The 12,920-nt window shown below is 35.7% G+C and overlaps 1 protein-coding gene across 11 annotated transcripts in view; it reads right to left on the reverse strand.

The window, feature by feature from the left end:
• Positions 1-134: 134 nt before the first annotated feature.
• Positions 135-12,920, reverse strand: part of LOC108692098 (organic cation transporter protein-like) — a 19,388-nt gene continuing 6,602 nt past the window's right edge. For 2 of the 11 annotated variants that reach the window (XM_018200231.1, XM_018200228.1), the window contains exons 2-10: positions 3,328-3,872; positions 2,999-3,248; positions 2,571-2,829; positions 2,259-2,427; positions 1,940-2,173; positions 1,508-1,722; positions 1,067-1,248; positions 798-934; positions 591-714 (exon numbers count right to left, since the gene is read on the reverse strand). In XM_018200231.1, coding sequence (XP_018055720.1) covers positions 591-714; positions 798-934; positions 1,067-1,248; positions 1,508-1,722; positions 1,940-2,173; positions 2,259-2,427; positions 2,571-2,829; positions 2,999-3,248; positions 3,328-3,470 — 1,713 coding nt within the window. In that variant the 5' untranslated portion in view covers positions 3,471-3,872. The other 9 variants (XM_018200232.1, XM_018200230.1, XM_018200234.1 and 6 more) reach the window with 9 other exon arrangements.

Raw genomic sequence — 12,920 nt, forward strand, 5'->3', positions numbered from 1 at the left:
CATTATCAATACAATAAGACATTTTATTAGACATGCTCATTACTGATGCCAAAGACAATCACAATTGATAAGTGATATTTAAAATTGTCAATGGAATAAAGGAGATAAGCAGAAAATATTAGCAAAAGTTTTTATATTGATAAGTTGCAATGTTTCATACATAATTCATAGGCATTATTTATAAAGGACGTTTAGATGTCGAGATAGTGTTTGTCGGCAGAATTCTTATAATTTATGGACTATCGCAACACATTATGGTGACATCTAAATAAACGCCATCATCATATCTACTTTCAAAGTATTAGAACGCAAAGTGTACGTATCTTCTGACAGTTGATTAACTTTTGTTTCTGTATAAATAATTTTTACGTCTAATCCAACTCACTTGAGATACGATCGCTCGACCAAGAACGAATAGATGTTAATTGATTGTAGGTATTAGAAGTTCAGACCGAAATTCGATGATATCATCGCGTTACCAAGTTCCCTGTAGGAGTGTGCTGCATGTGGCAGACATCTAAAGTATGGTCAGATGGGAATCGGATACATATTTTGAATGTAATACCGACATTGATGTTCGTAAATTAATGTCATCCATTTTGTTTTTCATGTACACCATTCTGCTTCTCTTGTGTTTTCAACGGTTTTATTATTTCTACATCATTTAGCTGTTCGAGCATCAACTGTTGTTTCTTCTTCTTCTTCTTTGGTTTCCTAAAAAAAAATTTGTCCAAAGACATGTTATTTATATAATATCTGAAGTAATAAATTGCACGGAATAGATAGGGAAGACTTACTTTCCAAAAAGTTCACCGTCTTGAATCGATTCAGGAAGTTTTTTGTTCAGAGTCTCCGGAAGAAGAAGAGACATTAATCCACCAAATAAGGCGCAAGATCCGAATATAACCAATGGTAATGGCATCCATACTTCAGACTGGAACGATTAGAGATAATATGTTACATTGATGATTTCACATAATGTGATATCGGACATGATATGTTTATCTTCGGAAGTTTCTATATATATCTGAATATTGACAAAAAAATAATGTGATAAATAATATACCAAATGATTAACATATGGAGCGATAACTCCGCCAATTCGGGCAAAGGTGGAACTCGCGCCCAATCCGACGTTTCGAATGACAGTCGGAAATTGTTCGGCAGTAAACACATAAATTGCGCCATAAGAGGAGGTAATAGCAAGTTTTCCTATCATTGCTGAACAAACGATTAACCACGGCATATCTGAAAACAAACAAATTTGTTTATTTTTTATTATTTTATTATTTTTTATTATTTTATTATTTTTTATTATTTATTGGTATTTTTATTATTAAGATAATTAGCTATCAGATTTATTCCAATATAAATACTGAATTCACTTAAAATATTCTTTCGCAAATAACAAAAAACAGTTTTATTCGGACATACATATAAGAAAATATAAAATCGTCATGAATAAATAAAATTGTTAATTTATATCAAATTATCAAGTTATACTTACTGGCAGGAATAAATAACGTGGCAAGTAATGCTAAGCCGGACAACATCATACATCCACAAATAATGATCTTTCTGCCCCAACGATTTAGAGTAAAAATTAAGAATGTGTATGCCGGTACTTCCACAATCCCAGATATCACAAAATTGACGTAGTCGTTACCACCAAGATTGGACGCGTGCCAAGATAATCCGTAGTACGTACCACTGTTAACGAGCCTACATGAATGAAAAAATCAAAATTAAAACAAAACCATCAAACAAAAAGTCTGTTTTCTATGGCTAAACTAATATGTATACTTTTGGAACTTAAAATGAGATAGGTATTTGTTAGATATTTCGCGAAAGTGAGAAAGAGAGTTCTAGTGTAAGAATAAAAAATAAAAAATAGACCTATAAAAAACAAAATATGAAACAATTAATGAAACAATCGTACCAATTAAAAAACAGAAGAATGCTCTTTCGCCTTAAGTTCGGATAACGGAATAAATCGAAGAGCGAAGGCTTTTTCGTATCGGGCATACTATCTTCACTGTTATTATTAAGAAGCGTATCTAAAACCTCGCTCGGCATCTCTACACCATTTTCCAGAGAAGCACGTTGCAGCAAATCCTTCGCTTCTTGGAGTCGGCCTTTCGTTAGAAGCCATCGAGCGGACTCGGGAATAAACCTACCGCGAATCAGATCACCTTGTAAATAGCAACGCCGGCTCCAGAATTATATATTACTTGGAATACACCTATTATATGTCGTACCACCAATAAAGTAGAAACGCGATACTTGGTACCGTGATAGCTACTTGCAGCATTCTCCAGTCGGTAATAAAATATGCGAAACCAGCGGTGAGTATGTATCCGGTAGTAAAAAATAATTGGCAACCAACACTGGCTACTAGCCGCTTTTTCGGTCCGACCATCTCCAAAGCTGGAAGAGATAAATAATTACATTTATATGTAATCTCTTCGCTCGCGTAATTTTAAAAACGGATACTCAAAAGCTCCTATTTCGACAAAATGCTAAATTGTAAATAATAAATCAAACGATATTGGTAATCAAATTCAGTTTACCTATGACATAAGCTACTAAGAACACCCCACTGGTGGTTGAGCCAACAATTAGCCTGAAGATTACGTAGGAAATAAACTCGGGCGCGACAGCGACTAGTATACCGCCAGCCAGCTGTATGACTAAAGACAGGAAGAAAATTGGTCTACGACCATATTTATCGGACAAACCGCCGAATATCATCGAGCCAAGCATGACTCCTACCATGAACAACGAGTCCCCCGTCGCTCTCAGCCACGCCTTGTCACAGACCAAGTCCCACTGCAAAAAAAAACATCATCTGTTTAATAGATATTCTTTAAATTGAATTTCTCTCCGTCTCGTTGTCTGATTTCTATTCGTATCTTATTCGTACAAGAATTGTCGAGAAAAACGCGCACGAGTGATAACAAGATTTCGCAAAAACTATGACTACATAATTATTCCATACCTCGGAAGTGGTTGTACTTTTGTACACGCTTCTATCGTACACATAATGCTTGCAACTACTGATGCCTCCCTCTTCGGTGCCGTTACCAATAGCAGTTCCAATAATCGTGCTATTCACAAGGCCGATAATGTCACGCCTCATGCACTGGGACCATCCTCGGAGTTCGTAGTCCCATGGATAGCTCGCGTTCAATACATCCTGGCTTAGATGAAACGTGACGTTCTCCGCGTTCTCATGTGGAAGTAAACATCTGGAGGCAAAGGAGTTTCTCGTTTTACCGTTTTAAATTCCTCGTAATCCATGTAATTATCGTTTACTCGAACTGTTACCTCGAATCCATTTTGGCTCCGAGAAATACTCCAGCTAGCTTGTGAAAGGCGCACGATATTGCTGGAAGACAGAGTAGAAGATAAATCCTGCGCTGATAGCGACCAAACTCGCCCATACGAAGAATAACGTCGTCGTATGCCATTTCGTCCGGAATATATCCTGCGTTTCTGTATTTATGATATTTCTCAATGCGTGAGAGAAAACTTTTATTAGAACCCTTGTAAATAAAAATATCTCTCTATTGGAATTTAATCACAATTAACGACTTCGTTCGTAACGGACGAATCGTTTTAATAATATTCTATTGATTTTGACATATCGTTATCTCGTGTTACGAGAATTTTTTTGTCATGACATTTGGAAGTGGCTGTAAGAAATAAATGCGTGTAGGGCGGTTCACGAGGGCACTCCTCAATACGTTCCTCGAGATATTCCTAGCTGTAAGGCTTGATCCAACAATGGTAGAGACGACCAAAATCGCTTATTGGATTTCTAAATACATTGGGCGTTCCCTTAAATCGACTTCCGGGCAAAACGACGGCAGCTAAAAAGAAATTAGAATATATGTTTTGATATCTTTGTATTAACTATTTATTATTTTATCTTATCTATACATATTATATATTATTATATATTTTATTACTATATGTTATTTTATATGTTACTCATTTTTGCATTTCTTAAGAATCATGATATAAAAAAAAAAACAATCTTAAAAAATTATTTAGAAATTAATATCTCGTTAATTATTTAAAAAATTGCAAAATAATATAGATACTAGAAAAATATTCAAAAAATTATATGCGCATATATGGATGTTCTAAACTTTTTAATACACCGTTTGTGGGTAGAGCGAACTAACTGAGTCGAAAACTATCCTGTCTATCTATTTTGCAATTTTCGTAATTTTTTTAAATTTTCCAATACAGAATTACCCGAGCAGAATGTTTAAACTCATCATATAAAATTTTAAAATATCTTTAAGAGTTCTTTAAGAAACAACTTTAATATTTTAAAGAACTCAAAGTCTTAAAGTTATCTTAAAACCTTAAAGTTGTCTTATATTGATTTTACCCGCTTATTCGACAATCTTAGAAATTACTTGGAAATTAACATCTCGTTAGCTACTTAAAAAATTGCAAAATAATAGAGGATTTTTCAACTCAATTTCGATCTATTTGCTCAGAAATGGTGTGTCAAAAAGTGATAACTGTATATTTTTTGATATGTATAGTTTTAATTGATGCTTTCAATTCGCACGATTTTTTTCAAATTCATTATAATTTTCCATGACAAGTTCGTCATTCGTATAAAAGCAGTCGCGAGTATACAAGCGCAATGTTGTTTATAACATTGGTCGGCGCGTGCATTGTGTAACAACGCTATGTAAGAGAGAAAGAAAGGAAGAGGTGACAAATCGCAAGATTTAATACCAAGCCCAACCGAACATTACGCCTGTGCGTAGCAGCTTTTAATGTACTTGGGACCCGTTCCGACTAATTAGACTCGCGGACAGACGATCCGCATGGATCGTCATTGATACAATTGATACAATTGTCTTTAGATTAGAACTCGAAAGAAAAAAAAGGCGGCAAACGAATAATATCAGCAATTATTGACCGAACGATCATTTATTATCGTCAATTTCTCTTCTTTTTTTCATTTTACTGTTCGTCGAATTATTCGCACTAAAAATTCCTCTAAGACTATGATTTCCGCACAACGATACGTACAAATTGCACCTTTTCTCTTTCAAGTTTGTAGATTTACATGCGATTCTGTGACACAAATCAAAATCAAATATCATAATTAGTAATAATCTTGTCATAATAACAAATAATCAATAAATATTTCTAGTAATTCTCGCGTTAATATTAAATTTTCACAAAAGCGTTAAAGTGCGAATATATAAAATTAATATCCTGCACTGAAAAAAAAAAAAATCAATTTTAATAAATATTTAGTTGGCAGTATTCAATTAAATATTTATTAAAATTGACTATATTTTTTCTCAGTGTGGCTTTGAAATAACTTTCCAAACATGTAACGCTCTAGGAAAAATTTTGAAACATACCCATTCATACCGCAACAACGGTTGAGCACAGTCGAGTTTAACGCAACGTCGCGATATCGCATGAGCCGGACATACAAAATATCCGTATTATCTACACGTTTAATCTACATCTAATGATACCGCTTCAATCGCACACAAGTAATCAGCGATGACGTGATGGACGTCTTCAGTCCAGGTAGTTCTTTCAAAATGCGGACGAGCTGTACGAAACGATCTCGCACTTATCAATGGGACACAACCCTGCACGCATCAAGGACGGACGGAAACTGGCCACATGCTTTAGCCGGTGCGATCCGGCGTGGTTCTCTGCGGCAAAGGCGCGATCAGCGCGACTCGGCTTAACTCGACTCAACTCGACACGACTCGGCTCGCCGAAGACTCCTCGATCCGCGTTTTAACGCGGCGGCGGCTAGATTCGGCTCGGTATACTTGGTATCTCCAATGGTTCAGACCGATCTTTTTTTTCTTTTCGTTTCACTCTTCACTTCTCCTCCCCCTGGATCTCGATTTGTCAAAATCGGACGTGTCCCAACACGTCCCCTCGATGCCTTTGGCGGCGAATCTTCGTCGAGGGCGAAATGGATGATAAGTAGAAAGAAAAAGAGGTAGACGAACCTCTGCCGGATCAGTCACACTCGAATTCGTATCCCTCTCGAGAGCCAGAAGAAGTATGTGAACTGATCAGTGCGTCGCATGTGCAGCTGTATCGCACGTAATGCTTGTCGCAATGTTGTCAACTTCTAGGCTGTTCCTGCATATCTATTTTCGCTGAATGCGGTAAACCGATCATCAGAATTATAGCTGATTGTATTTGGCCTGTTTGATCTTCGATTTTTTGACTATGTCCTCCGCGAGACGATTTTAAATCATTTCCCTTACAGCACAAAGTTGCACAAAAGTTGCAACAACATTTCAGAGACTTTGCAGCGACTTTGCTGCAAATTCTGTGCTGTATGAGTCACATCACGTGCTTCGCTTCAAAGCGATGTTTCGCGCGATTCATAGCGGAATGGTCCTATTTTGGACGATGCGAGAGATAAGGCATGTCACAACTTATAAGGCAAGGAAATTACTATTGTAATAAAAAAATGCTCCGTCTAACGTGGCATTTGTAACATATCGTGTTTTCGAATCCTCTTCGAAAAGTTTGTGTGCTACAAAATTTCGCCGGTTCAATATTATTATCGGTATTGCGATTATTTTTCACGTGATCTTCGCAAGATCATCTGAATAACGATCTAGTTGATTATTTATGGACTCTGTAAGTGAAATATAAAAATAAACAATATAGGATAGTGCAAGACTATTTCGTCATTTTCAACCTTAAAGTAATATAAAATTTATGGTAACAATTGCAGTAACGTGTTTAACAACCTTATCATAACTACAATCATGACTGCTTCTTACATAAGACCTTTAAATATGTGCATATGACCTTTAAATATTTAGTATACGCTGTTCAGAAATATAAATAGTATCGTGAGAAATGGAAAATAGTCCTGCTCTCTATCCTATTGTAAATTAAATGAAATAAAAGGCGCAGTGGCTTATTAGAATACTTAATAGAGACTAGCTTTCCTCGATAAGATTACGTTATCGTGAGAACTCGATAGAAATACACAGCTAAAACAATCCTGTTTGCCATATGCATATATTCCACTAGCTGAGCCTCCCTCGTAGATTTCGTTCCGCATCGTAATCGCGTAATCGCATAATCCGTTAAAATAAAATATTTTTCAATGAGCGTAAGTTCTCTTGCAAAAAGATACGAAGTGGGTTACAGCTGTATATCATTCCGCTATGTCTCTAGTTCTCGCATTGCGAAATTGCTTATGGGAACATTCTGTCTGCATATGAAACGAACAGTTTCAACAATTAATAATTCTAATCTTATATGCTCTAAATTTGGTTGTCGCCTCGTACTTTTATCAAGCGGAGTCAATCGATTGCTTGTGACAGTGCCTCTCCTTCTCGTCTAATAAAAATTCCAACGCAGACCATGGCATGGATCCTCTTTGTTTCCTCTGTTGCGTTCTTACCGCATCTACTTGCATAAACACATACATATATTAATATTCGATATGATATCTCGCGATTCACCCTCTTTTTCTACAAGTATCAATTTATGGCGTAAAAAGGAGTGAAGCTTTAGCTGAAAAATAGATGGATGATTATTCGCACGCGACAGAAATGCCTGTTAGCCACATGTCAGTAATACCGGCCCAGACATTGCTACCGCTATCACCATCATCGCCACCACTGTTACCGTCGTCGCCGTGTCGGAGGCCGACATCGTCGGCCCCAGTGCGAAACCCGAAGGCTATTTATAGTAGGGAACGGCTTCTAGTTCCCACTGCGTGAAAAATCGCAACTGGTTTCTCGCGAATGCGAATGGAATAGGGAGAGAGAGAGAGAGAGAGAGAGAGAGAGAGAGAAGAGAGAGAGAGAAAAAGAATGACTCGGTGTCTCGGCCGAAGTCGTCGCTCTGCATTAGCCGCTCCTCTAATGAGCAAATAGCTCTCTGTCGAAGGCTCTCACGAGAGTGCACCTGATGGTAAACGCAATGCGAATTATGTATGAAGCGTAATCGATAAACAAATAAATCAAGGCGAGTATGGTAAATACTTAATAAAAAACGAATGTTACTCTCATCATGAATTAACATGATGTTCATTTGAATCCTGATCTATGCTCCGATTACATATGACAATGGAGGTCCTGTTACAAACGTATACCGCTTACGTTCTTGAAAGTCAGGAAAGAGTAATCACCTGTTTAAACTGCAGCTTAGCGATTGCGGGCAAGAAGACAGCGGCTTGAGAACTTTCAATGTGCTTGCTGACATTTTCGTCTTCTTTTTCAATTAATTAAAGACACACGCGCTTGATAAACGTAAAATGTGTCATATCGAGAGAATCGTGCAAAAATTTTGTTTGTCCGATTTGCATAACCGCGTAACCCGCATTCTCGCGTGCAAGAAGAAAAAAAATCCACCGATCTAGGTCGAGTTTTGCTTAACGCGAAGGATGCCAATTGCGTTCCTTAGACGCATGATCAGCTGCTGCTCCTTTCTCCTTCTGCGTACCTACGCTTTATGCAAATCTATCTGAACAGGCCTTAACGATTATCTTTTCTGCTGAAGGGAATCGCGTTCTGACGAGTAAAACGAGAAAAGGAGAAGGAGGAACATCTCTAAAGCAAGACAAGATTTTTTTTTTATTTCTATATAGAAGAACATACTTGTATCTCTCTCTCTCTCTCTCTCTCTCTCTCTCTCTCTCTCTCTCTCTCTCTCTCTCTGCCTTATTCGTCTCATGCAACGTTCATTAACTGTAGGATATTTTTTAAGACATTTCTTTCCGCCTATCTTTCCGAGCATGATAATTTATTCTCAATGAAAGTATCGTAAACGATACCACTTTCAGCATCGATACTGTTCGGAGAATCCGTATAGACTCGAAAATGTTGTCATCAACAAACACAACTATTTACTGCTAATCGTACAAGTAAATTTATCGTCACGCGAGCGCGTTTCAAATTGAATCTGGCTCGGTAAAACACGTAATGGAGAGTGAGTTAAAAATTCGCGAGCTGGAATACATTGAAAAGGCTGCTGTCCTTGCAAGGGCGCCACGCTGCGCCGCAATACACCTCGCCTTCTTGGTAGCCACGTCGCGAAGACAGGAAAGGTGTTTGCCCCTATCTGGCTTGTCTCGGTTTTTCACTCGAGCTCAAGCGACCGTTTTTAGAGTGTATAGACCAACGAAAGATAAAGATGAATGGACGAGGTTTCTATTTCTCTCTTTCTCTCTTTATTCTTCTTTTTTTTATATTCATATCTTTTTCCTTTACGTTTTTTTTTAATTATCTGTTTATTTTTATATATATTCTTTTTGCAGTTCTCATCTTTTATAATTGTAAGTTTATTTTTAGAGAGCTTATCTTAAAACTCTATAAACGCACTATGTTTATCTATTTCTATGCGAGATAACTCCTGATTTATCCTATCATATCTCCAGTCAAATGCAAAAGAATCGTAAGAGATATGTAGCTAAGATATCGCCACTTCATACTCTTATAGGATGACGTCCTCTCAAGTGTTAAAATTATATATAAATTATATATAAATTGTCAACATATAATACATTTCCAAGTTAAAATATAAAATACAGAAAAAAAAGAGAAAAAGTAGATACATGTAGAATGTGTACATACATATTTATCTTTACTTCTTTGTTCTCATTTTTTCTCCTTTTTTTTTTTATAGTATTATAATTTTTTTGTCTTTTGTATTTCACATGAAAAATTAATACGCGATATTGACATATTGGCATACATAGAAATAAATTCCACGAACATCTTATATGAATGCAAAAATATTTTGAAAACATAATTTGTAGAGAAGAAAAGAATCTTAAGATAGCATTGCGTTCACTTTAGCAAAATATTATTTCTTTTTTTGTATTCACGGAGAACTTCTCATTAATAATCATTTTTCAGACAAAATTTTGCACACGTACCTACAAATTGGCCTTCCATTAAGATTATTGCGAAAGCACCGCTAATTTGCAAACGACACATTTTACGTTGTGGCTATCGCGAGACGTCGTGACTTAGTCAGCACTTACATAAGAAATAAAACTGCGCGGTTTAAAGAGGTTTAAGGTCAGAAATATGCAACAATGTGATGCGAGTATGCGTCTAGCAGCAAATATGACGTTATTGCTCTGTCACGTCGCAAACATCTTCAAATATCGTCCATGTTTGTTCGCTTACATTAGTGTAAACACTAGTATATAGCAAGCCTAGCCTTATATTGCATAGGAAAATGTAGGGAAATACTATAGCATACATTATGTATATTATAGATTTTCTTATTTTCGTATGTGATATTTTTCAAAAATAAAACCCGAGGATATAAATCGTGTAACTTTTTCTTTAGAGCGAAAACGTGGAAAGTGAAAATTTTTATGTATATACACTGAGAAAAATTTTGGAAAATAAACGAACCAGAAAATTCTGATCATTTCAATCATAATTCTGATTATATATATCTTGACTAGAATTATGATAGATTCAACCAGAAAATTTTAATTTTTAAGAATATACACATATGAAAAATTTTCACGTTTTCTCTAGGGAAAAAATTTATAATTGAATACTTCTAAATACGTATTATATAATTGTTTGGAATGGATTCCAATCAGAAATTGTTCAATTATATCCTACATTTCTATTGTGTTTGTCTAGGGAAAACGAAATAATTCCGATCGGAATTCCCATTACAAATGGTTCTAAAAACATGTCCAAGCGTGTAAATCTAAACATTCGTTGTTTGCTCCACAAATTGGAAACACGCCTCCGCTTATTATCTCATCAATTTTCGTCATTTAATATTCCAGCAGGTTCTTACGTGCGCATCAACGTCTTTCGCGTCCCTTCCTTTTCAATTACATTCGAGTGATACATTTCTAATCTTCGTTTTCGTTAGGTTTAATTATCGAGGACTAGCAAGGTATAAAGTCCCAAATTAACACCTAAAAATCGATGAACTTTTATTCCGATCTTGTTCTTAGGAAGCAAACAAAACTATGGAATAGCAGAATTATAAAACTATTCGGCTTTTTACAATAAGCCATTACCTAAGCTTTAAGTCGTAAATCGTAAGAAATTAATCAATTTAATAGAGATAATTTGATTGGATGCACTGGATGCGCGCATTCAATGCATTCAAAGCTCAGATTAGCTCCTTCCAAACCTGATTTTATTGGTATCATAAAAAAAATTTTTTTTAATTCAATTCATACGCAATGTAATAACTAATCCATATTAAGCAATTAACTTTTTTCAAAATTTTGATTCTTTCTTCAACATATACATTGTTATATATATCCTTGATAATGTATTATATCTTTCAACAGAATTAAATAATTTCAACGGATTTCAATATCTTCAAATTGATGTACATTATAATGCGAAGTCTAAAGATTAAAGTTAAAACTGTACACAAATTAACGTAAAAATGTTTAATATAAATATAAAAACGGATTCAATCATGAAATTCTCAATACATTTTAATATGCTGTTAAGTAAAATCGGTATTTTATAATTCGAAATATTTGCATTTTACTTTTACATGGATTAGATCAGTGTATAACAACTTTCATATGCACTAATATGTCTAATTGAATTTACTAATAGTCAATTATTCTTTTCACATTCGACTGTGAATGTGATTTTCACATTCATAGTCTCTTATTTCAGAACTATCTCAAGTAAAATTTTAAGATGTTAATAATTTTCTTTGATAATAAGATCGGTATTCATAATCGATTCTTATATTTGAGATTATTTTAAATACAATCTTAAGATGTGATCATAATGTCCATTTCCATCAATGTAAATTAACTTTAATCTCGATTCAACTCACTCTTCGTCTTTTCCTAATCTTTAAAATTAGAAAAAGATGAAGAGTAAATTGAACCGAGATTAAAGTTAATCTACAAAATGGGCATAAACCAATCAGACGACTATATCAGCATCTTAAGACATTACTTAAGTTAGTTATTTAAAATAAGAACGGACTATGAGCTGATCTTGCCTACTCCGATTAACTTAATCGATCGATTGTTACAATGGAACTGACCAAATCGTATCTGCTATTCAGCAGAATTGATCAATCACGGTTGATACTTAATTGACCAATTGTAAGCTAATTAAGAAGTGAGATCAATCCTATGAATTGTTCATGATACCTGTAATTGTTCACCTGTAATTGTTCATGATATATCTTAAAATTGCACTTAAAATCTTAAATAAGAATCGATTGTGAATACCTTAAAATTTAAATAACGATTCATTGTAAAATGTGTATATCAAGTTACTATAGAGAATAATAATGACTGCGCGACATTAACGTGGATTGAGAATTTCTAGGTGGCAAACCTGGGACGCAAACACGCGGGTGCGTGACCGATACTCATTCACGAACATCGGAATTCTGATCACCTCCAATTACTCGCCGCAAGTTCCGCAATAATATATTTTTTTACAATAAAGGTCCTTGAGGTCAGATTACTCTCACATATACATAATTATCGTGTGCACAATAGAGAGCAACTTCCGCCGAAACAAATACATACATAAGTGATACGCAACACAATACTTGCGTGCGTTTTCTCATTCCGGACGACTAACGAGAATATAGCCTTCCGATTATTCGACTTTTGCTATATCCGAGCAATTCCTTGATCCAATCGACTGGATTATCATCCGATATAATCCAACGATGATTCAAAAGAAGGAACGGGTGGAGGGCAGAGGAGGCCGCTTGACACTCGCGTGATGCGCGAGCGGCGTCGGCGTCATCGGCGCCACTCGGCCACTCGCCGACTCCCAAGTCCTAACTACTTCAAGTCGATTCTCCATTCAAAAAAATGACGGTGATGTAATTACCCGTTCTCTCTCTCTCTCTCTCTCTCTCTCTCTCTCTCTCTCTCTCTCTCTCTCTCTCTCTCT

This window comes from Atta colombica, unplaced genomic scaffold (genome assembly GCF_001594045.1).
Source record: "Atta colombica isolate Treedump-2 unplaced genomic scaffold, Acol1.0 scaffold58, whole genome shotgun sequence".
NCBI lineage: Eukaryota > Metazoa > Arthropoda > Insecta > Hymenoptera > Formicidae > Atta > Atta colombica.